The sequence below is a fragment of the Pseudophryne corroboree genome, chromosome 11 (genome assembly GCF_028390025.1).
Source record: "Pseudophryne corroboree isolate aPseCor3 chromosome 11, aPseCor3.hap2, whole genome shotgun sequence".
Lineage (NCBI taxonomy): Eukaryota > Metazoa > Chordata > Amphibia > Anura > Myobatrachidae > Pseudophryne > Pseudophryne corroboree.
This window is the reverse complement of record NC_086454.1, coordinates 308,659,262-308,684,097: the sequence shown is the minus strand read 5'-3', so window position 1 is coordinate 308,684,097 and position 24,836 is coordinate 308,659,262. Positions and strand designations below refer to the sequence as shown.

The following is a 24,836-nucleotide window of genomic DNA, read 5'->3' as shown; positions in this document are numbered from 1 at the left end:
TTTTTTGGAAGGGCCGTCCTGCGTGACACTGCAGTGCCACTCCTAGATGGGCCAGGTGTTTGTGTCGGCCACTAGGGTCGCTTATCTTACTCACACAGCTACCTCATTGCGCCTCTTTTTTTCTTTGCGTCATGTGCTGTTTGGGGAGTGTTTTTTGGAAGGGCCATCCTGCGTGACACTGCAGTGCCACTCCTAGATGGGCCAGGTGTTTGTGTCGGCCACTAGGGTCGCTTATCTTACTCACACAGCTACCTCATTGCGCCTCTTTTTTTCTTTGCGTCATGTGCTGTTTGGGGAGTGTTTTTTGGAAGGGCCATCCTGCGTGACACTGCAGTGCCACTCCTAGATGGGCCAGGTGTTTGTGTCGGCCACTAGGGTCGCTTATCTTACTGACACAGCTACCTCATTGCGCCTCTTTTTTTCTTTGCGTCATGTGCTGTTTGGGGAGTGTTTTTTGGAAGGGCCATCCTGCGTGACACTGCAGTGCCACTCCTAGATGGGCCAGGTGTTTGTGTCGGCCACTAGGGTCGCTTATCTTACTCACACAGCTACCTCATTGCGCCTCTTTTTTTCTTTGCGTCATGTGCTGTTTGGGGAGTGTTTTTTGGAAGGGCCATCCTGCGTGACACTGCAGTGCCACTCCTAGATGGGCCAGGTGTTTGTGTCGGCCACTAGGGTCGCTTATCTTACTCACACAGCTACCTCATTGTGCCTCTTTTTTTCTTTGCGTCATGTGCTGTTTGGGGAGTGTTTTTTGGAAGGGCCATCCTGCGTGACACTGCAGTGCCACTCCTAGATGGGCCAGGTGTTTGTGTCGGCCACTAGGGTCGCTTAGCTTAGTCATCCAGCGACCTCGGTGCAAATTTTAGGACTAAAAATAATATTGTGAGGTGTGAGGTATTCAGAATAGACTGAAAATGAGTGGAAATTATGGTTTTTGAGGTTACTAATACTTTGGGGTCAAAATGACCCCCAAATTCTATGATTTAAGCTGTTTTTTAGTGTTTTTTGAAAAAAAACACCCGAATCCAAAACACACCCGAATCCGACAAAAAAAATTCGGTGAGGTTTTGCCAAAACGCGGTCGAACCCAAAACACGGCCGCGGAACCGAACCCAAAACCAAAACACAAAACCCGAAAAATTTCAAGTGCACATCTCTACTTTCCATATGGTAAATCGCCCGTGAGAAATTTGAGACTACCCATATTGAAAGAAGGACGTGTATGTAAGGACTTTTATTTGTCAACAATATCTAAATCCAGAAATCCTACAGTGGAATGCTTGGAACTTTTCTTTTACACACCGTCCCTATAATAATTAGGCGACTGCTGTTCCTTTAGGAAACCAGATGGTGCATAAGGTGTACTGGATCTGTTAAGGTGTGCACTGCTGGAGTTATGCCAGTATATGTGACATCACGCACCCAGCGCTGCATGTTATGTCCATATACATATACATATACATATATATTCTATGCATTGCATTGCATCCAGAATGTATTCACAGCACTTCACTTTTTCCACATTTTGTTATGTTACAGCCGTATTTGAAAATGGAATAAATTATTTTTTTCCCCTCAAAATTCTACACACAATACCCCATAATGACAACGTGAAAAAAGTTTTTTTTTAGATTTTTCCAAATTCATTAAACATAAAAAACTAAGAAATCACATGTACATAAGTATTCACAGCCTTTGCTCAATACTTTGTTGATGCACCTTTGGCAGCAATTACAGCCTCAAGTCTTTTTGAATATGATGCCACAAGCTTGCCACACCTATCTTTGGGCAGTTTCGCCCATTCCTCTTTGCAGCACTTCTCAAGCTCCATCAGGTTGGATGGGAAGCGTCGGTGCACAGCCATTTTCAGATCTCTCCAGAGAATCGGATTCAAGTCTGGGCTCTCGCTGGGCCTTTCAAGGACATTCACAGTGTTGTCCTGAAGCCACTCCTTTGATATCTTGGCTGTGTGCTTAGGGTCGTTATCGTGCTGAAAGATGAACTGTCGCCACAGTCTGAGGTCAAGGGCGCTCTGGAGCAGGTTTTCATCCAGGTTGTCTCTGTATATTGCTGCATTCATCTTTCCCTCTATCCTGACTAATCTCCCAGTTCCTGCCACTGAAAAACATCCACATAGCATGATGTTTCCACCACCATGCCTCACTGTAGGGATGGTATTGGCCTGGTTATGAGCGGTGCCTGGTTTCCTACAGACATGATGCCTGGCTTTCACGCCAAAGAGATTTTGATCTTTGTCTCATCAGACCAGAGAATTTTGTTTCTCATGGTCTGAGAGTCCTTCAGGTGCATTTTGGCAAACTCCAGGCGGGCTGCCATGTGCTTTTTACTAAGGAGTGGCTTCCGTCCGGCCACTCTACCATTCAGGCCTGATTGGTGGATTGCTGCAGAACTGGTTGTCCTTCTGGAAGGTTCTCCTCTCTCCACAGAGGAATGCTGTAGCTCTGACAGAGTGACCATCAGGTTCTTGGTCACCTTCCTGACTAGGGCCCTTTGCCCCCGATCACTCAGTTTAGATGGCCGGCCAGCTCTAGGAAGAGTCCTGTTGGTTCCAAACTTCTTCCATTTATGGATGATGGAGGCCACTGTGCTCATTGGGACCTTCAAAGCAGCAGATATTTTTCTGTATACTTCCCCAGATTTGTGCCTCGAGACAATCCTGTCTCAGAGGTCTACAGACAATTCCTTTGACTTCATGCTTGGTTTGTGCTCAGACATGCACTGTCAAGTGTGGGACCTTATATAGAGTAGACAGGTGTGTGCCTTTCCAAATCATGTCCAATCAACTGAATTTACCACAGGTGGCAGAGCCGGCCTTAGGCACAGACAAACTAGGCAAATTCCTAGGGCATTTGGAATGCCTAGAGGCACAAGCAGATTCTGATATGCGGCATGCCTATATTCTGTGTGTGACTGTGGCTGTATCTGCATACGAAATGCTACATTACAGTGTATTCCTGGAAATCATTGCATTTTCTGCAATAAAAGGCGCCCAACGTTAGCAGAGCTGGCCAGGAGATGCATGGCATATTGAGGTAAGATATATGAGGAAACATCTGTATCCAAGCAGAGGCAGAGGTCACAGTATTAGCGGCCGTGTGAGTGCTGTGTATGGTTAGGTTCGTTGTGCAGTAGAGTTCGGCATATGTGTAAGGGGCATTATGTGTGTCATGTATAAATGCAACAATAATGTGTGACATGTGTTAGGGGCATTATGTGTTTCATTATGTGTATAAGGGCATTAATAAAGGTTGGCATAATGTGTAAGGTGCATTATGTTTATAAGGACATTAATAATGTGTGTCATATGTGTAAGAGGCATTACTGTGTGGTATTATGTGTATAAATTCATTACTAATGTGTGGCATTATGGTGGTAATTCAAATTTCAGACCTGATCGCTTGGCAGCGATTTTTGCAGCCTTGCGATCAGATTGTCGCTGCCTGCAGAGGGAGTGTATTTTAGCTGTGCAAGTGTGCAAATGCATGTGTAGCAGAACTGCACAAACTGATTTTGTGCAGTCTCTGCGCAGCTCAGGACTTACTCAGCCACTGCGATCACTTCAGCCTGTCCGGGACCGGATTTGACATCAGACACTCTCCATTCCAACACTTGGTCATGCCTGCGTTTTTCCAGACACTCCTTGAAAATGGTCAGTTGCAACCCAGAAATGCCCTCTTTCTGTCAATCTCCTTGCGAATGCCCGTGTGATCGGATCCTTCGCACAAACCCATCGCTGACCGGCGATCCCAGTTGCTGTGGTCCGTCACTCACACGCATGCGCAGTTCAGATCTTATCACAGGCTGTGAGAAAACGCAGCCTAGCGATCAGGTCTGAATCGATCCCTATGTGTATAAGATGCTCTACTGCTTGGCATAATGTATAGAAAAGGAACTACTGTGTGATCCAATGTGAATAAGGATCAATTCAGTGTGCTGTAATGTGAATAAGGAGCACTACTGTGATTAGTAATGTATATAAGGTATATAAGGTAAAGTGGTACTATTATTAGATGTAACGTGAAGAAGGAACACTATTGCATGATATAATGGGGAAAAGTTGCACTACTGTGTGGCGTAATTTGAATCGGGGGTACTATTGTGCGTCCAAGAACACACCTCTTTTTGGGCTGCATGCCAAATGTGCGCACTGTTCCTATCTAAAATATAGAGGTAGGAGCACCAAAATGAGGACTGCTATGATTGAGGGGTGATGGTGATGGGAAAAGGGTGCAGGGTCAGAGGCGGAACTAGCAGTGGTGCTGGGGGCACCAGCCAAAATCTTGCCTAGGGTATCATATTGATTAGGGCCAGTTCTGACAGGTGGAATCCAATTAAGCTGTAGAACAGGTATTCCCAACCACGGTCCTCAAGGCACACCAACAGTGCAGGTTTTAGTGATATCCAGGCTGCAGCACAGATGGTTAAATCAAAATAACTGAGCTACTAATTAAGTCACCTGTGCTCAAGCCTGGATATCACTAAAACCTGCACTGTTGGTGTGCCTTGAGGACCGTGGTTGGGAATGTCTGCTGTAGAAGCATCTCAAGAAAGATCAGTGGAAACAGGATGCACCTGAGCTCAATTTTGAGCTTCATGGCAAAGGCTGTGAATACTTATGCGATGTCTTCGTTTTTTATTTTTAATAAATTTGCAAAAATTACAAAAAAAAACTTTTTCATGTTGTCATTTTGGGGTATTGTGTGTAGAATTTTGAGGGAAAAAAAATATTTATTCCATTTTGGAATAATGCTGTAATATAACAAATGTGGAAAAAGTGAAGCTGTGTGAATACTTTCCAGATGCACTGTAATCAATATATGCACTAAACCCTACTGTTTATTATGGTGAGAGTATAGAGCCTCTGGTTTAAAAAAAACCAAACATAATAATTATAATTCAAAATAAATGGGTGATAGAGTAGGAATTGCAGTGAAATGGGGTCCCTTGACGCAGGGCTGCAATCTTAAATGCATTGATCAATTCATGAACCAAAACCCCAATATTTATGTATTAAGGTGCGTAAGTTTACTATGGTGAGTGCTGAACTCTCTGTTTTTTGTTTGTTTAAGCAATGCGGTCGCAAGCCACTGCATCCCAACCTGGGAATGGAAGTGCAGTTGATTTGTGTGTGTGTGTAAATATATTATATATATTTATATAGATATGTATATATAAATATATATATATTTATATATATATATATATATATATATTTACTGTATATATGATCACAAGTAAGGGGAGTCTCCAGGATGATGAGTACCCTGATAGACACTGCCATTGAGGTGAATTGATAATGTCGTATGTTCCCGGAAGGCTAATAGCTGTAGTATATATTGCATTATAACAATTATGAAGCTATAGCACTAAGGAATAACTCCCGGGAGGCAGAATTGTGTTCCCAGCAATGCGTTTCAATAGACCGTCACATACAGATTGTCATCAGATGTAAATTAATTACAGTAAGAAGGAAATATCAGTCCATTAAAACAGCATGAACTATCTAAATGTTTCACATTGTAAGCGGGATACGGTCATTAGCTCGCCCACATTTAGGTCGACAGTCATTAGATCGACCACTATTGGTCGACATGCATTAGGTCAACATGGTCACTGGGTCGATGTGGTCATTAGGTCGACCTGAACAAGGTCGACATGGAAAAAGGTCGACATGAGGTTTTCACGTTTTTTTTACTTTTTCATACTTTACGATCCACGTGGACTACGATTGTGCCAAGCGCAACGCTAGCGAAGCGAGGCACCTTGCCTGAAGCATGGCGAGTGAAGCGAGCCATGCTAGGGGACTCGGTACACTATTTGGGGTTCCCCATCACTTTACGAAGAACACGTAAAGACCTAATGACCACGTCGACCCAGTGACCATGTCGACCTAATGCATGTCGACCAATAGTGGTCTATCTAATGACTGTTGACCTAAGTGAGGTCGACCTAATGACCCATACTCTCATAAGGAAAGTTCATTCTAAAAACACATTTTAGGGAAACCTTACAAATAAAACTTATGGGAAATACTTTAATGTCAAAGCAGTCATTAAGGTTGGCATTCCGAGTTGTTCGCTAGCTGCATTCGTTCGCTGGGCAGCGATGAGGCTAAAAAAATGCGTATGCGGCGCAATTACAACGACCTATGTCATTTCACACAGGGTCTAGCGATGCTTTTCAGTCGCACTGCTGGCATGAAGGGGGCGTTTCTGGGTGTCAACTGACCGTTTTCAGGGAGTGTTCGAAAAAACGCAGGCGTGCCAGGAAAAATGCATGCGTGGCTGGGCGAACGCAGGGCGTGTTTGTGACGTCAAATCCGGAATTGAATGGGCTGAAGCGATCGCAAGCGCTGAGTAGGTTTGAAGCTACTCAGAAACTGCACAAAATTATTTTGTAGCCGCTCTGCGATCCTTTCGTTCGCACTTTTGCTAAGCTAAAATACACTCCCAGAGGGCGGCGGCTTAGCGTTTGCACGGCTGCTAAAAACTGCTAGCAAGCGAACAACTCGAATGACCCCCTAAAGCCTATCGATAACATTGTTGGCATGGAATAGATCAAGAAAGTTTTCTTTCACTATGACGGTTACTTTCCCCCTCTATGTCTCACCTTCAGTACTTTGACACTTAAGAAATTGAGGATCGCCAATGTTTCTAAGCCATGGCATAATACATTAGTGTATTCATTTAACCAAAAATGGATTAATTTTCTCAAGTTCAAAATAATTAGCGCAGCATGAGTGTCCATCACTAGTCCAGCATGTTGTCACTAGAAAAGATTCAGATTCAAAATAATATTTCAATGCCATAATTTCTGACCATGTATACAGTATTTGCTCATCATCCTAAAACATGTATCTGGGGATGTTTCTAATTATGTCACTAGTACATGAACACATCCCTACTGTACTTACTGCTTACGCTTACCTGATGCCATGCCACCTCTCCAGATATGGGGAGACTGAAGTCAATGATACACAAGATTCATTATACATAATGCACATACTTTTTTGATTAGCTTGCATAGTACAGAAATGTGTATTATATTAAATAAAATAAAATAAAACATTGGGGGTAACTCAGACCTGATCGCTAGGCAGCGTTTTTGTACGGCGGGCGATCAAGTCTAAACTGCGCATGCGTATGCACCGCAATGCGCAGGCGCATTACACGGGTACAAAGCGGATCGCCGCTCAGCGTTGGGTTTGTGCGAAGGATCCATTCGCACGGGCGTTCGCAAGGTGATTGACAGGAAGAAGGTGTTTGTGGGTGGCAACTGACCGTTTTCTGGGAGTGTTTGGAAAAACACAGGCGTGTCCAAGCATTTGCAGGGAGGGTTCCTTATGTCAATTCCGGTCCCGGACATAATGAAGTGATCGCAGCGGCTGAGTAAGTCCTGGGCTGCACAGAGACTGCACACTTGCAAAGCTAAAACACACTCCATCTGTGGGTGGCGACTATGCAAACGCAGGACTGCAAAAACCCCTATCGAGCAAGCAGGTCTGAATTAGACCCATTGTCAGGAGAATTGACTATGAGTTGTCTATTGAGTATGACAGCACTTACTGCGATGACCTCTGTTTTGGGCACTCTCACCATTTGGGAGTTCCTGCGTTGAGAAGCTACTCTTGTAGGGTGTAGATTCTAATGGCGAGAAGTAATAGGATCCTAGTTTTGTAGCAGTGCGAGTTTCGAACCTGCACAATGTAATAGGAATCAAACGGCAAAACTTGTCACTTTGCCTGCACACATAAAACTCATAAATATTACATAAATGTAACAGGGTGCAAATTCGCATCTAAAACATTACCCAAAAAATTGGCAAAAATACAGACCAGCCTGTGACTGGCAAGTTTGACAGAAGCATGCACAGATCAGAGAGATCCGCGCATGCAGAGCGGCAACTGATTTTTTTAAATTTTTTTTTAAGGTGTCACACTCTACCATCTCTCTCTCCCTCTCTCACCCTCTCTTCCCTGTGGGGCAGGCAGAGTATTGTTAATGAATGGTACTTTATTTTAATTTTTTTTGTATTTTATTATGTTTTTCGTGGGGTGGGGGGCTCTGGGTAGTGGCGTCAAATTACTGCCTTGCCGCAGGTGCCGAAAATCCTAGTTTCGGCACTGGTGCATGCTTCAGTCAGGAAATATTAGGAAAGAGTTAAAATAAAATAAATAAAAAACCTTGTGCAGGCAGCCCCTTCAAAGCGTAACCAGCCTTGGGCTCTTGAGCTGGTCCTAGTTGAAAAAATACAGAGGAAAAATTGTATAGGATCCTCCATTATTTTTTTTTTTTTGGGGGGGGGGGATGATGGGGTACTGCACCCCGTTTATTTAATTTTTTTATTATGTTTGTTAACTCTTTCTTGACTTTTCCTCCAAGGAGCATGCACGGATCCCTCTGATTTGGCCATGCTTCTGTTAAAGAACTCACACCTTGTAATGAAACTTTCATTACAGGGTATGAGTTTACTAGCAAAAAGACCTTGCCCTACATCACTCATTGTAATATCCTTGAGCTTACAAACTCGCAGGCTATTACACTGTGTGAGTTGTGAACAAACTCACACCTTTTAGTGTGGAAGAACGTGAGAGTTTGTCCCTCATAAAAAACATGGACTCTATTACATCCTGCCCTAAGTATTGGGAGTGAATTATTGAGATCTCTCCTATTGGAATTATGATTAATCTACTGATCACCATAAACCAAATCCTTAAGGCATGTAAATGTGAAAGCATCATCATTCCACAAACTCACAATGACTGACACACAATGACAATGACTGACAATGACAATGATACACAGACATACATATTTGTCCTCATACACCTATCCTTTTCATGATGTTCTGTATGGCTCCAGATGAAAGTTGTAACTTAGGCGCCCCACCATGAGTAGTGATTCCCGGACTTTCCTACTTTTTCTGAATTTAGGGGGACATTTACTAAGCAGTGATAATAGCGGAGAAGTGAGCCAGTGGAGAAGTTCCCCTATCAATCAATCAGCAGCTCTGTATAATTTTATAGTATGCAAATTATAGATGTTACCTCAATGCTGATTGGTTGCCATGGGCACTTCTTCACTGTCTCATTTCTCTGCTCTTATCACTGCTTAGTAAATGTCCCCCTTAGTGTCTTAGTCGCATAGTAGCTGCATCCAAGATGCTTACAGAGTCCTAGGCATTGGTATAAAGTTGCAGATGAAGCACAGTGATGCATGACACGATGCACAGGGCAGCTCACTCGTGTTGCTGCTCAGTCTTTTGCTTTTTTACCCAGATTAGCATCTGAATCGCACACAGCAACTGCACGCAATGCCAGTAACAGTGCCCAGGGTACCCATACATTGTACTGTTGTCATATTAGTGATGCCAATAAGATGCCTATTGTGTAAAAAAGTGTATGGCTGGTGCATGACTCTGCTTAATCACAAAGTCTGTGCAAGAAAGTGAACTGCTTGGTGCGATTTGAGGATGGATGTAAATGGACACATCTGGATAGATAGATAGATAGATAGATAGATAGATAGATAGATAGATAGATAGATAGATAGATAGATAGATAGATAGATAGATAGAGTGGACATTCAATGTTACAGAGCATAGCAGAACAGTGTGAACATATACTACTGACTAGTCTCATGTGGGTCTATTGCCTAGTCCCCAGGAGCTCACCACACCCTGCCGTGAGAGTGAGCATACTATATGGCAAAGGAACTGAATGATAGTAGCTACGCAATATATAATTAGATCAGTATGGCGGTAGGAATATTGTATTCAGTGAATTCACTACTTTGCTTTGTGTCTCTGCAGAGACTGCTGTCATGAGCTGCTGGGGCATGTGCCCATGCTGGCTGATAAAACATTTGCTCAGTTTTCCCAGGTATGTGTAGAATGATTGTATGTCTAACTCCAGACTCTTGGCGATCAGCTACTGTATTTCAGTTTGAATGACTACTGTACAGCATGTATGTGGCATATTTTGCATTACATATGGCTGCCTTGAAAGCTCACCTTGCTGGTCATATACATACATGCCAACTTTGAAGTACTGTATCCAGTGGTGGTTCTACATTTTTGGGCCCCTGAAGCTTGAACTGTTATGGGGGCCCCATCAACAATAGGGCAACATCGAACAAGGTCCAAAGAACCTTGTTGCCATACAGTGGGGACAGGTCAGGTATTTGGCATGGTGAGAGAGTCTGCGGTGGCAGATGTTGTGGGTAACGGGGTGAAAGAGTCTACAGGGCAGGTCCCGGCACCTTTAATGTGTACCTCTCACAGCACTCAACCCGTTCAATAATCATCTAACAGCAACCCTCTTCAATAATCACCTATCAGACACCCCACAATAATCACAATAATTACCTCACAGACACCCCCATTTCATTAATCACCTGTCTCACCCCCCACCTCTTCAGTAAACATCTGACAGCACACACAGTGCTCAGAGCTGGCAAAATTACCTTAGTAGACACCTCCTTGTCCTGGCCTCCTTCTCACCTTTCATTGCTCCCAGCCTTCTTCCTAGGACAGGCCCTCGTAGTCTCCACCATTCCTGGGAATGTCACAAAGAGAAGTTCTACAGGCTCCTGGGAACACGCTATTGATACCACTTTTACACTCGCACTCCCGGGTCACTCCCGGGATGCTTCCCGGGATGCGTCCCGGGATGCCTTCCCGGGACTGACCCCTTTCACACTGCACTAAGACCTGGGATCGACCCGGGACAGCCCCATTTACACTGATCCCGGGATATCCCTGCAAATGCACATGTGTGTCATTAGAAATGGCCTTTTCTGGCTCACATTGATGAGGTCACACTAGTCAACAAAGGGAGGGGTGGTGCCTGCTCACACCATTGCTGCAGTCATGGCCGACGGAGTACCAGTGTGTATGCCTGAGCTCATGATTCTTTCTGCTTTGCAGATGTTTCATACAGCCACTGACAGCATGATGCAGCTTATCACACTGTGCAGTATACTGCACATATATTTTATGAGGAGGAGGAGGGCGCAATTTATGCTGGATAGGGCTGCTAGTCGCCGCCAATATTTGCGCAGGAGGAGAGCCTTCATATCATCCAGGATGAGTATCATACTGAGCGTGAGTATGGGCCCTAACCGCTCATTTTGGTCCAGAGATCGCCGGCACGGAGAAGCCTTTATGAGGACCGTGGAAGCTTACCAGGATGAGGAGTGGATGGATAACTTCCGTGTGTCTCGTGCAACCTTTAACTACATCCTGGAATTACTTACCCCAGCACTTGACATGCAGACCACCAGGCTTAGGAGACCCATCGAGGCACGCAGGAGATTAGCTATTGCATTGTGGTGGTATGCTACCCCAGGAGAGTACCGCTCAGTCTCATGCTTGTTCGGTGTTGCAATCTCCACCTGCTGTGTCATAGTCCACCAGGTGACTAAAGCAATTGTATCTACCTTATACAAGCGCTTCATATCTCTACCACAAGGACAGCGCTTACAGGATACCATCATTGGATTTGTGAAGCGAGGCTATCCGCAGTGTGGAGGAGCGATTGATGGGACACACATCCCCATTATTGCCCCACGTGACAACCATGCTGACTATTTTAATAGGAAGGGCTGGCACTCCATCATATTACAGGCTGTTGTGGACCACAAATATTGGTAAGTGTTTATTTTTGGGGTGGTGGGATGAGTTGCATGTGTGAGTTTTACATTCTAATTGTTTTCAATTTTACTGTTCTTTAGTTTCCTAGATGTGTTTATTGGCTGGCCAGGCCGATCTCATGACTCCCGAGTTCTTGCCAATTCTGACCTGTACAACATCGTAGAGGAGAAGCAGGGAGGCTGGCTGTACCCCAAAGAGTGTGCAAAGATTGTGAATGGGGTGGAGATCCCTGTCCACATCATCGGGGATGCTGCATACCCTTTACGCCCCTGGATTATGAAAGGCTACACCCAACAGGTCCAGTTAACCCCAGAGCAACAAACCTATACTCACACCCTGAGTTCAGCAAGGATGGTGGTTGAGAACGCCTTTGGCAGGTTAAAAGGAAGATGGCGTTGTTTGATGAAGCGCAATGATGTGGACCTTATGAATATGCCTAATGTAGTAGCTGCGTGCTGTATACTGCACAACATCTGTGAACTGCAAAATGAGCTATTCCTTCCTGAGTGGACTGTGCAGGACCCTGAGGTTATAAACCCACATGTGGAAGGTGCTTTGTTTGGGACTGCCTCAAACTCCGCTGCAGAACAAATACGCCACACTATTACGTCCAACCTTGCAGCACTGGTACAATAGTGTTTAAGAATCAGCACAACATGTTTGGTGAATGAAAATGTTTTTATTTTGTATTCCACCTTTGATCTTTGGGTTCATTATTTATGTTTTTCCAAAAAAAACACATTGCCAGCAACTGTGTATATATGCATAAACAATGTAGAAAACACTGTAAACATGGTCTACTTTACGCACAAATGGGAATGTTATGCCTAGATTTGCAAACAAGTTTTTATTGGCATAAAAAAAAAAAAAACACTGGTAGGTTTGTAGATACAACACCATAAACCACAGTGTCCCTGCAGTATATTATCACTGTGTAAAAAATAAATAAAAAGTGCTTTAATGTAGACACTATACAAAACAGAACATAGAAAAAAATGAAGGAAGGCACAAACAGTTGTGCATAAACAATGACCACACTGTGGTTATTTAACAACAAATAACAACCAAAAAAAGCAATTCACTGTGTTTCACGGCAAATTGCGCAATACAGTAAACTCTGGGCTTGGCGCACTAGATGGTGCAGTATTTGGGGCATAGTATGGACCAGGATTAAATGATGAAAAACCCTGCTCAGGGGGGTATTGTGAGTTGTGGTGTTGGTTTGGTGCTCTTGAGGTATTGGTCATACGCTCATAGAACGCCATGTTCATTTGGTGCAATTCCCTGTGGCGGTCATACTGCTCTCTACTCATGCGTTCCTGCATTGTCATGACTTGGGAAAGGAATGCATCATGCATTTGGCGTTCTGCCTCTAGAAACCTGTCGAGCCTTGCATCCTCCTGTGCGGACATTGTAGCGTCCATCTCTCGGAGTTGGTCGACAAGGACATTTGACATGGCTTTAGCCACTTGCTCCGCTCTGTTCAATTTCTTCCTTCTAGGCGGTACGGTGTAAACTGTGAAGAGAAGAAATACAAAATGAGCGTATATAAAAATAGCAGCGTTAGCAAACATGTGTTTGTGGCATTAATCCACCTATACACTAGCTACTCTGCAACATTGAACTTTTTTTAAAAATGCAAAGCCCCCCTGCGTGGGGGCAGAAAATGCAAAGTGTGCCACCGTGCCAGCAGCGTGTTGAGCGCAGTGATCCTGCAAGGGGCTCATTAGCGCTCGCCACGCTGCCGCCACACTGGCCACTCATACTACGCACATAACCGGATGATTAACAATTGTGGATTTGTGCTATGAGTGTTAATTTCTAAACATGTACTTACTGTTTTTCTGTAAAGTTGGGGTGACGGCACTTTGTACAGTCCCACTGTCACTGGTCTGAGCATCCACGACGTCTTCAATGGTTGCAGTTATGCTGTCGTCGTTTCTGGATGTGTTTATGGATGGCTGGGATGATGTGTCGCTGTCCTCAGGTGTGTCGTCAATTAACAACGGTGATGATGGACAGACGTCACTGCTTGTCTGTGTCTCTTCTGGAGTGCCTTCTGTAGCAGTGTACTGTGAACTGGAAGACAGACTCACCGGACTGCATATAGCTGTGTTTCCAAAGATATTGGCGCACATGTCATAGTACTGCCAGTCGATACGGCCAACACCGCTCTTTTTCCTGTTGTTGTCATGCACCTTAAGGAAATGCTTTTTAAGAGTTTTCATTTTGTTTAACACTTGCTGCTGTGTGCGGATGATTCCCCTGGCTTGCAGCATCTTGGAGATGTTTTTATAAATGACTGCATCTTTGACTGTGCCTGTGATCTGCCTCATAATTTCCTCCTCTCCCCTAATGCTCAGCAACTCTCTCACCTCCTGGTCTGTCCAGGTCGCCATGCTGCCTTCCTCACACGCATCAAGGACGCTCCCCAGGGCTCTGAATGATGACATCATCTTTTCTGAGCCCATGAAAGCTCCAATCGGAGGCCTTTTAACAGTCCCGGGTAGTGAATCCCGGGACGGGCCCTTTCACACTACCCAGCTTCCCGGGACGGTCCCGGGTTCAACCCTGCTTTTGACCTGGGATGAAATCCCGGGATGCTCGTCCCGGGAAATTGTCCCTGTACCCATTTACACTGAGAAGAATCCCGGGATGATGCGCGTTCACGTGCAATATCCCGGGATTTTTCTGCGAGTGTAAAAGGGGTATTACAGAGTGCAAATCACAGAGATAGATTACAACACCCAACAGCCTCCGCGGGACTTAGCGATGCGTATCCAAGCTGTAATAGTAGCTATGCTGTACTAGAAGCCTGGTTGTCGTGGTGTTATTGGTGACGAGCTATAACCATACAGTACATAATATGAACCCATATTGCACTAAACAACTGTGACCCCCTCCGTTTTTCACTGTTAGTTGTCCCACAGTGTTTTGGCGGGCCAGCGTCTCTGTGAGGAGAAAATGGCGCTGTATAGAGTTGTGAGGGCTAAGCCACGCCCCTTCTCGGCATGCTTCAGTCCCGCTATTTTTTGACATTTTTATACTGGCGGGGGTCTGTATACAGTGCCTATGCACTGTATACTTCTTTGCCAGGATGTATTATGAGGTATAATTGCTGCCCAGGGCGCCCCCCCCTGCGCCATGCACTCGTGTAGTGCCGCTTGTGTGTGGGCGTAATGGCGCACAGCGCGACCGCTGCGCGGTACCTCAGAGACTCTGAAGTCTTCTGCCTTCACTGAAGTCTTCTGTCCTTCTAATACTCACCCGGCTTCTTCCTTCTGGCTCTGTGAGGGGGGTGACGGCGCGGCTCCGGGAACGAGCAGCTAGGCGAACCAAGTGATCAGACCCTCTGAAGCTAATGGTGTCCAGTAGCCTAAGAAGCAAAGCCTTGAAACTCACAGAAGTAGGTCTGACTTCTCTCCCCTCAGTCCCACGATGCAGGGAGCCTGTAGCCAGCAGGTCTCCCTGAAAATAATAAACCTAACATAAAGTATTTTCAGAGAAACTCAGGAGAGCTCCCCTAGTGTGTGTCCAGTCTCTCTGGGCAGAGAGTCTAACTGGAGTCTGGAGGAGGGGCGTAGAGGGAGGAGCCAGTTCACACCCATTCAAAGTCTTATAGTGTGCCCATGTCTCCTGCGGATCCCATCTTTACCCCATGGTCCTTTTGGAGTCCGCAGCATCCTCTAGGACGTATGAGAAATGGGTGTGATCATGTGTTGTGAGGGGGCGTGGCCACACAACACTAGGGGGAGTGGCTACATGACACTAGCGGCGTGGCCACATGACACAGCCCCTTTTCTTTGCACTCTGGAGGCAAGGCTAGAAATATATAGTGATACACCCAGTAAAATAGAAATATATAGTATTGCCCTCATAATAATAGAAATATATAGTAGTATCCACATTATATTAGAAATTAATTACCCCACACTGTGAAGCCAGAGACATGCCCGGCAGCCCAGCCTGAGAAGAACAGAAGCCGCTCAGTGCTGATGCGTCACATGAGCCGAGTGAAGGGAAACAGCTGCACTGTTGCACCCAACAATGGACGCCACGGGAAAGTGTGCCTGATGGTGCATATAAAAATGCTCACAGACGGGAAGGTCTCAGGATGCTGCAAGTGAGCGTCTTAGTTTTTGAGAAATCCGCTGTGGCAGTAGCATAAGATCCAGGCGCAGCTGTGTCCAATTCAGAATCAGGCCCTTAGTGTGCGCAAGAAAGTTACTATGTCCACGGTGGAGAGAGAGGCATGTGAGACGCAGCCACGGCCTAGACTGAGGAATATGTGGATTGTCACTCACTTACCTGGTGGTGATCCAGTCCACGTGGTGACCTGTGCCCCTCTCAGGTGGTATGTGGCGATAAGAAATTATAATTATTGGGGCTTTATGTAGCTGTACATAAATATACTCCTAGACGTCTTGTTCTTTGTTTTTAGGTATTGTGCAAAGTGATGGACATTGTAAGCATAGCCAGATTAAGAGGGGGACGCAGGGCAAACTGTATCCCGGGCCCCCATTTGTCAGGGGGCCCCCTGGCTGGAACACAGTGACATCACTAGCTCTCCTTCTTGGGAAGCAACAGAACCAGGCAGCCAGAATGTGAGCTGGACAGTATGCAGTGCAGGCAGAGACACAGGAGTATCAGGTTTCATGAGATACCGATGGAGCTTCCCAGCCAGAGAAGAGCTAGAAGGGAGGAGAGAGCTGTAAGTGACCAAAGGATCTCAGCTTCTCCTCCTCCCCGCATAGCCTCTTATCTAATGAGAGCATTTGGGTCTAGCGAAAGACACACACAGATAGTCCTCCTGAGTCCTGTCCCAGTATGTAAGTAGCACAGAGGCTGCTGCTATTCTTACATGTAACACGATAGTTGATAGATTTTATTTTTTCGATGTGTATTTTAAGATTGTTTATGTTGTCTTTGTTTCACTACAAGAAAACTTGATAAAATAGTTGTCTCTCAGTTAGGTAGAGCTATAAACAGCACCCAGGCATTATTAGACTATTAGTTTAAATCTAATATACACTATTGGTTTAAATGTAATATACACAATTCATACCTCCCAACATGACCCATTCCAGGAGGGACAAAATGCTCTCTACCTGTACTTCCTTCTTAATTTCTAATTGCAATCACCTGTGTTAAAAACCTTTCTTATCAAAAGGCGAAACAGGTGACGCCAATCATGTATTAAGAGGGAAGCCCTGGTAGAGAGCATTTTGTTTCTCCTGCAATGGGTCATGTTGGGAGGTATGCACAATCTAATATACACCCTCCATCCATTAGGTCCCCCCTGTCTTAAATACCCCGGGCCACCAAATGCTTAATCTGGCCCTGATTGTAAGGAATTTGCCTACAGTGTATGATGATAATTTTTTAAAAACCCTATACATATATTCACTTAAATAGGTCTGTATATGAATGCCCAAAGTAATGTAGTCAGAGACACCAGTCTAATATCAGAACCACTGTACTTCTCATTGTCCTACTCCCATCATCTGTATCTGCTACCTACTATACTGCCCACTCTCCTGCCCCCAATGTCTATGCTACCCCATTATCCTGCTCCCATCATCTGCATCTGCCACCTACTACACTGCCCACTTTCCTGCCTCCAATGTCTATGCTACCCCATTATCCTGCTCCCATCATCTGCATCTGCCACCTACTATACTGCCCACTCTCCTGCCCCCAATGTCTGTGCTACCCCATTGTCCTGCTCCCATCATCTGTACCTGCCACCTACTACACTGCCCACTTTCCTGCCTCCAATGTCTATGCTACCCCATTATCCTGCTCCCATCATCTGTATCTGCCACCTACTATACTGCCCACTCTCCTGCCTCCAATGTCTATGCTACCCCATTATCCTGCTCCCATCATCTGTATCTGCCACCTACTATACTGCCCACTCTCCTGCCCCCAATGTCTATGCTACCCCATTATCCTGCTCCCATCATCTGTATCTGCCACCTACTATACTGCCCACTCTCCTGCCTCCAATGTCTATGCTACCCCATTATCCTGCTCCCATCATCTGTATCTGCCACCTACTATACTGCCCACTCTCCTGCCCCCAATGTCTATGCTACCCCATTATCCTGCTCCCATCATCTGTATCTGCCACCTACTACACTGCCCACTCTCCTGCCCCCAATGTCTATGCTACCCCATTGTCCTGCTCCCATCATCTGTACCTGCCACCTACTACACTGCCCACTCTCCTGCCCCCAATGTCTATGCTACCCCATTATCCTGCTCCCATCATCTGCATCTGCTACCTACTATACTGCCCACTCTCCTGCCTCCAATGTCTGCGCTACCCCATTATCCTGCTCCCATCATCTGCATCTGCCACCTACTATACTGCCCACTCTCCTGCCTCCAATGTCTGTGCTGCCCCATTATCCTGCTCCCATCATCTGCATCTGCCACCTACTACACTGCCCACTCTCCTGTCCCCAATGTCTGTGCTGCTCCATTATCCTGCTCCCATCATCTGCATCTGCCACCTACTACACTGCCCACTCTCCTGCCTCCAATGTCTGTGCTGCCCCATTATCCTGCTCCCATCATCTGCATCTGCCACCTACTATACTGCCCACTCTCCTGCCTCCAATGTCTGCGCTACCCCATTATCCTGCTCCCATCATCTGCATCTGCCACCTACTATACTGCCCACTCTCCTGCCTCCAATGTCTGTGCTGCCCCATTATCCTGCTCCCATCATCTGCATCTGCCACCTACTATACTGCCCACTCTCCTGCCTCCAATGTCTGTGCTGCCCCATTATCCTGCTCCCATCATCTGCATCTGCCACCTACTATACTGCCCACTCTCCTGCCTCCAATGTCTGTGCTGCCCCATTATCCTGCTCCCATCATCTGCATCTGCCACCTACTACACTGCCCACTCTCCTGTCCCCAATGTCTGTGCTACCCCATTATCCTGCTCCCATCATCTGCATCTGCCACCTACTATACTGCCCACTCTCCTGCCTCCAATGTCTATGCTGCCCCATTATCCTGCTCCCATCATCTGCATCTGCCACCTACTATACTGCCCACTCTCCTGTCCCCAATGTCTGTGCTACCCCATTATCCTGCTCCCATCATCTGCATCTGCCACCTACTACACTGCCCACTCTCCTGCCCCCAATGTCTATGCTACCCCATTATCCTGCTCCCATCATCTGCATCTGCCACCTACTATACTGCCCACTCTCCTGCCTCCAATGTCTGCGCTACCCCATTATCCTGCTCCCATCATCTGCATCTGCCACCTACTATACTGCCCACTCTCCTGCCTCCAATGTCTGTGCTGCCCCATTATCCTGCTCCCATCATCTGCATCTGCCACCTACTATACTGCCCACTCTCCTGCCTCCAATGTCTGTGCTGCCCCATTATCCTGCTCCCATCATCTGCATCTGCCACCTACTATACTGCCCACTCTCCTGCCTCCAATGTCTGCGCTACCCCATTATCCTGCTCCCATCATCTGCATCTGCCACCTACTATACTGCCCACTCTCCTGCCTCCAATGTCTGTGCTGCCCCATTATCCTGCTCCCATCATCTGCATCTGCCACCTACTATACTGCCCACTCTCCTGCCTCCAATGTCTGTGCTGCCCCATTATCCTGCTCCCATCATCTGCATCTGCCACCTACTATACTGCCCACTCTCCTGCCTCCAATGTCTATGCTGCCCCATTGTCCTGCTCCCATCATCTGCATCTGCCACCTACTACACTGCCCACTCTCCTGTCCCCAATGTCTGTGCTACCCCATTATCCTGCTCCCATCATCTGCATCTGCCACCTACTATACTGCCCACTCTCTTGCCTCCAATGTCTATGCTGCCCCATTATCCTGCTCCCATCATCTGTACCTGCCACCTACTACACTGCCCACTCTCCTGCCTCCAATGTCTATGCTACCCCATTATCCTGCTCCCATCATCTGTACCTGCCACCTACTATACTGCCCACTCTCCTGCCCCCAATGTCTGTGCTGCCCCATTATCCTGCTCCCATCATCTGCATCTGCCACCTACTACACTGCCCACTCTCCTGCCCCCAATGTCTATGCTACCCCATTATCCTGCTCCCATCATCTGTACCTGCCACCTACTACACTGCCCACTCTCCTGCCTCCAATGTCTATGCTACCCCATTATCCTGCTCCCATCATCTGTACCTGCCACCTACTATACTGCCCACTCTCCTGCCCCCAATGTCTGTGCTGCCCCATTATCCTGCTCCCATCATCTGCATCTGCCACCTACTACACTGCCCACTCTCCTGCCTCCAATGTCTATGCTACCCCATTGTCCTGCTCCCATCATCTGTACCTGCCACCTACTATACTGCCCACTCTCCTGCCTCCAATGTCTATGCTGCCTTATTATCCTGCTCCCATCATCTGCATCTGCCACCTACTATACTGCCCACTCTCCTGCCCCCAATGTCTATGCTACCCCATTATCCTGCTCCCATCATCTGCATCTGCCACCTACTACACTGCCCACTCTCCTGCCTCCAATGTCTATGCTGCCCCATTGTCCTGCTCCCATCATCTGCATCTGACACCTATTATACTGCCCACTCTCCTGCCTCCAATGTGTATGCTGCCCCATTATCCTGCTCCCATCATCTGTATCTGCCACCTACTATACTGCCCACTCTCCTGCCTCCAATGTCTGTGCTGCCCCATTGTCCTGCTCCCATCATCTGTACCTGCCACCTACTACACTGCCCACTCTCCTGCTCCCAATGTCTGTGCTGCCCAATTGTCCTGCTCCCATCATCTGCATCTGCCACCTATTATACTGCCCACTCTCCTGCCTCCAATGTCTGTGCTGCCCCATTGTCCTGCTCCCATCATCTGCATCTGACACCTACTATACTGCCCACTCTCCTGCTCCCAATGTCTGTGCTGCCCAATTGTCCTGCTCCCATCATCTGCATCTGCCACCTATTATACTGCCTACTCTCTTGCCCCCAATATCTGCGCTGCCCAATTGTCCTGCTCCCATCATCTGTACCTGCCACCTACTACACTGCCCACTCTCCTGCCTCCAATGTCTATGCTACCCCATGGTCCTGCTCCCATCATCTGCATCTGCCACCTACTATACTGCCCACTCTCCTGCCTCCAATGTCTATGCTACCCCATTGTTCTGCTCCCATCATCTGCATCTGCCACCTACTATACTGCCCACTCTCTTGCCTCCAATGTCTGTGCTGCCCCATTGTCCTGCTCCCATCATCTGCATCTGCCACCTATTATACTGCCTACTCTCTTGCCCCCAATATCTGCGCTGCCCAATTGTCCTGCTCCCATCATCTGTACCTGCCACCTACTACACTGCCCACTCTCCTGCCCCCAATGTCTGTGCTGCCCCATTGTCCCGTTCCCATCATCTGTACCTGCCACCTACTACACTGCCCACTCTCCTGCCCCCAATGTCTGTGCTGCCCCATTGTCCTGCTCCCATCATCTGCATCTGCCACCTACTACACTGCCCACTCTCCTGCTCCCAATGTCTGTGCTGCCCAATTGTCCTGCTCCCATCATCTGCATCTGCCACCTATTATACTGCCTACTCTCTTGCCCCCAATATCTGCGCTGCCCAATTGTCCTGCTCCCATCATCTGTACCTGCCACCTACTACACTGCCCACTCTCCTGCCTCCAATGTCTATGCTACCCCATGGTCCTGCTCCCATCATCTGCATCTGCCACCTACTATACTGCCCACTCTCCTGCCTCCAATGTCTATGCTACCCCATTGTTCTGCTCCCATCATCTGCATCTGCCACCTACTATACTGCCCACTCTCTTGCCTCCAATGTCTGTGCTGTCCCATTGTCCTGCTCCCATCATCTGCATCTGCCACCTATTATACTGCCTACTCTCTTGCCCCCAATATCTGCGCTGCCCAATTGTCCTGCTCCCATCATCTGTACCTGCCACCTACTACACTGCCCACTCTCCTGCCCCCAATGTCTGTGCTGCCCCATTGTCCCGTTCCCATCATCTGTACCTGCCACCTACTACACTGCCCACTCTCCTGCCCCCAATGTCTGTGCTGCCCCATTGTCCTGCTCCCATCATCTGCATCTGCCACCTACTACACTGCCCACTCTCCTGCCTCCAATGTCTATGCTGCCCCATTATCCTGCTCCCATCATCTGTACCTGCCACCTACTACACTGCCCACTCTCCTGCCCCCAATGTCTGTGCTGCCCCATTGTCCTGCTCCCATCATCTGCATCTGCCACCTACTACACTGCCCACTCTCCTGCCTCCAATGTCTATGCTGCCCCATTATCCTGCTCCCATCATCTGTACCTGCCACCTACTACACTGCCCACTCTCCTGCTCCCAATGTCTGTGCTGCCCAATTGTCCTGCTCCCATCATCTGTACCTGCCACCTACTACACTGCCCACTCTCCTGCCCCCAATGTCTGTGCTGCCCCATTGTCCCGTTCCCATCATCTGTACCTGCCACCTACTACACTGCCCACTCCCCTGCCCCCAATGTCTGTGCTGCCCAATTGTCCTGCTCCCATCATCTGTACCTGCCACCTACTACACTGCCCACTCTCCTGCCCCTAATGTCTATGCTACCCCATTGTCCTGCTCCCATCATCTGCATCTGCCACCTGCCATACTGCCCACTCTCCTGCCTCCAATGTCTGTGCTGCCCCATTGTCCTGCTCCCATCATCTGTATCTGCCACCTATTATACTGCCCACTCTCCTGCCCCCAATGGCTGTGCTGCCCCATTGTTCCGCTCCCATCATCTGTACCTGCCACCTACTACACTGCCCACTCTCCTGCCCCCAATGTCTGTGCTGCCCAATTGTCCTGCTCCCATCATCTGTTCCTGCCACCTACTACACTGCCCACTCTCGTGCCCCCAATGTCTGCACTGCCCCATTGTCCTGCTCCCATCATCTGTACCTGCCACCTACTACACTGCCCACTCTCGTGCCCCCAATGTCGGTGCTGCCCCATTGTCCTGCTCCCATCATCTGCATCAGCGCCAGCTATGCTGCCCACCCTACCGTCCTTGTTTCTCACTACTACTCCCATCCTGCCCCTCACCACTACTACTTCCATCTTATACCCACTGCTCTGCACTACTACTACTAATCCCATTCTACTTCCCCCCTGCTCTGCACTACTACTACTAATCCCATTCTACTTCCCCCCTGCTCTGCACTACTACTACTAATCCCATTCTGCCCCCTGCTTATCACCACTAATACTCCCAGCTTCCCCCCTGATCTGCACTACTACCACTCCCAGCCTTCCCACCTGCTCTGCATCACTACTACTCCCATCCTGCCCCCTGATCTGTACTACCACTACTCCCATCCTGCCTCCACCACTACTACCATCCTGCCCCCTTCTCCCCACCACTACTGCTGTCAGCCTGCCCCCTGCTCTGTACTACTTCTCCTCCTATCGTACCACTCTGATAGGCACTACTAATCCCATCCTACCCACTGCTTCCCACTACTACTTCCATCCTGCCCCCACCTCTACTTCTCTAAGCCTGCCCCCTGCTACTCAACACTACTACTCCCAACTTGTCCCCCCACCCCCCGCTCTACACGACCACTACTACTACTACTACTAAACCCATCCTGTCACCTTGATTGGCACTACTAATCCCATCCTGCCACCTGTTGCCGACTTCTGCTCCCAGCAGCAGTGAAGTGTATGGAAACTGTGCTCCAGGCCTTACCATACAGTGCCCACCCAAACCACCACCCCCGCCTCCGGAACATAGCTGTAATCTGCCCTAGACCCTGGCCTCCTGAACATACCCTATCCCTCCGGCCACCTAGATATACTGTACCCCCCCCCCCCCATCCTTCCCCTCAGGCCTGGGACATACACTACTTAATCTACCTCCCCCTGGCCCAAGGGATTTACACTACTCACCCTACCACAAGGCCCCGTAGAGAACTCCACTGGCCCAGGTACATAGATCCCCCATACCCTCCCATCCCACTTGACACAGTAAACCCCCCCTTCCCCAACCCAACCCAGGGACATGCATTACCAACACCATTTTATTTTTTATTGTGGAGGTGAATGTGTTAGTAACATAGTAACATAGTATTTGAGGTTGAATAGAGGCAAATTGCCCATCGTGTTCAACCTGTTTTAAGTTGTGATGATTCTACATACTTGCTGAATGACTAGTTAGCTACTATAACTCATGTTACCCCCGGATTAACCACGTTGATATTTTAAGTATTATAACCTTGGATAGCTATTTCATTCAGAAATGTATCCATTCCTTTTTTAAATCCAATTACAGAGTCCGCCATTACAACCTTCCCTGGCAGGGAATTCCACATCCTGATTGCCCTAACAGTGAAGAACCCTTTCCTCCGTTGCGTTCGTAACTTTCTCTCCTCCAGTCGCAGCGAGTGCCCACGTGTCCTAAACTGTGTTCTTTTAATAAATAATTCCTCTGATAACTCTTTGTGATGTCCCTTTACATATTTGAAGATATTAATAATATCTCCTCTTAGGCGCCTCTTTTCTAGTGTATACATATTCAGCCTAGTAAGTCCTTCCTTATAGTCCAGTCCTTCTAGGCCTTTAATCAATTTAGTAGCTCGCCTTTGAACACTTTCGAGTTCACTGATGTCTTTTTTATACAATGGTGCCCAAAACTGAACACAATATTTCAGGTGCGGACGTACCAATGCCTTATACAGCGGCATGATTACATCCGAGTCCCTAGTCTCAATTCCCCTTTTTATGCACGCTAGCACCTTACTTGCCTTCTTTACTGCGTTTTGACATTGTGTATGGTTATTAAGCCTATTATCAATGAATACCCCCAAATCTTTTTCCAACTCTGTTTCTCCTAGGCGTTCCCCATTTAATATGTAGGATGCAAGTTTGTTTTTAGTCCCAAAATGCATAACCTTGCATTTGTCTGTATTGAACCTCATTTTCCATTTAGACGCCCAGAGTTCAAGTTTAGATAGATCATTCTGCAAGGACTCCACATCCAATTCTGAATTAATTAACTTACACAGTTTAGTATCATCTATAAAGATTGACACTGTGCTTTCCAGGCCTATTTCTAGGTCATTGATAAATATGTTGAACAGTAG

General features: G+C 47.2%; 1 protein-coding gene across 1 annotated transcript in view; it reads left to right on the top strand.

Annotated features, from left to right (window-relative positions):
* LOC134968762 (tyrosine 3-monooxygenase-like) overlaps nucleotides 1-24,836 on the top strand; it is a 133,684-nt gene that overhangs the window by 68,254 nt on the left and 40,594 nt on the right. Inside the window, exon 8 of the mRNA XM_063944251.1 lies at nucleotides 9,835-9,904. Coding sequence (XP_063800321.1) covers nucleotides 9,835-9,904 — 70 coding nt within the window. The remainder of the gene's footprint in view (nucleotides 1-9,834; nucleotides 9,905-24,836) is intronic.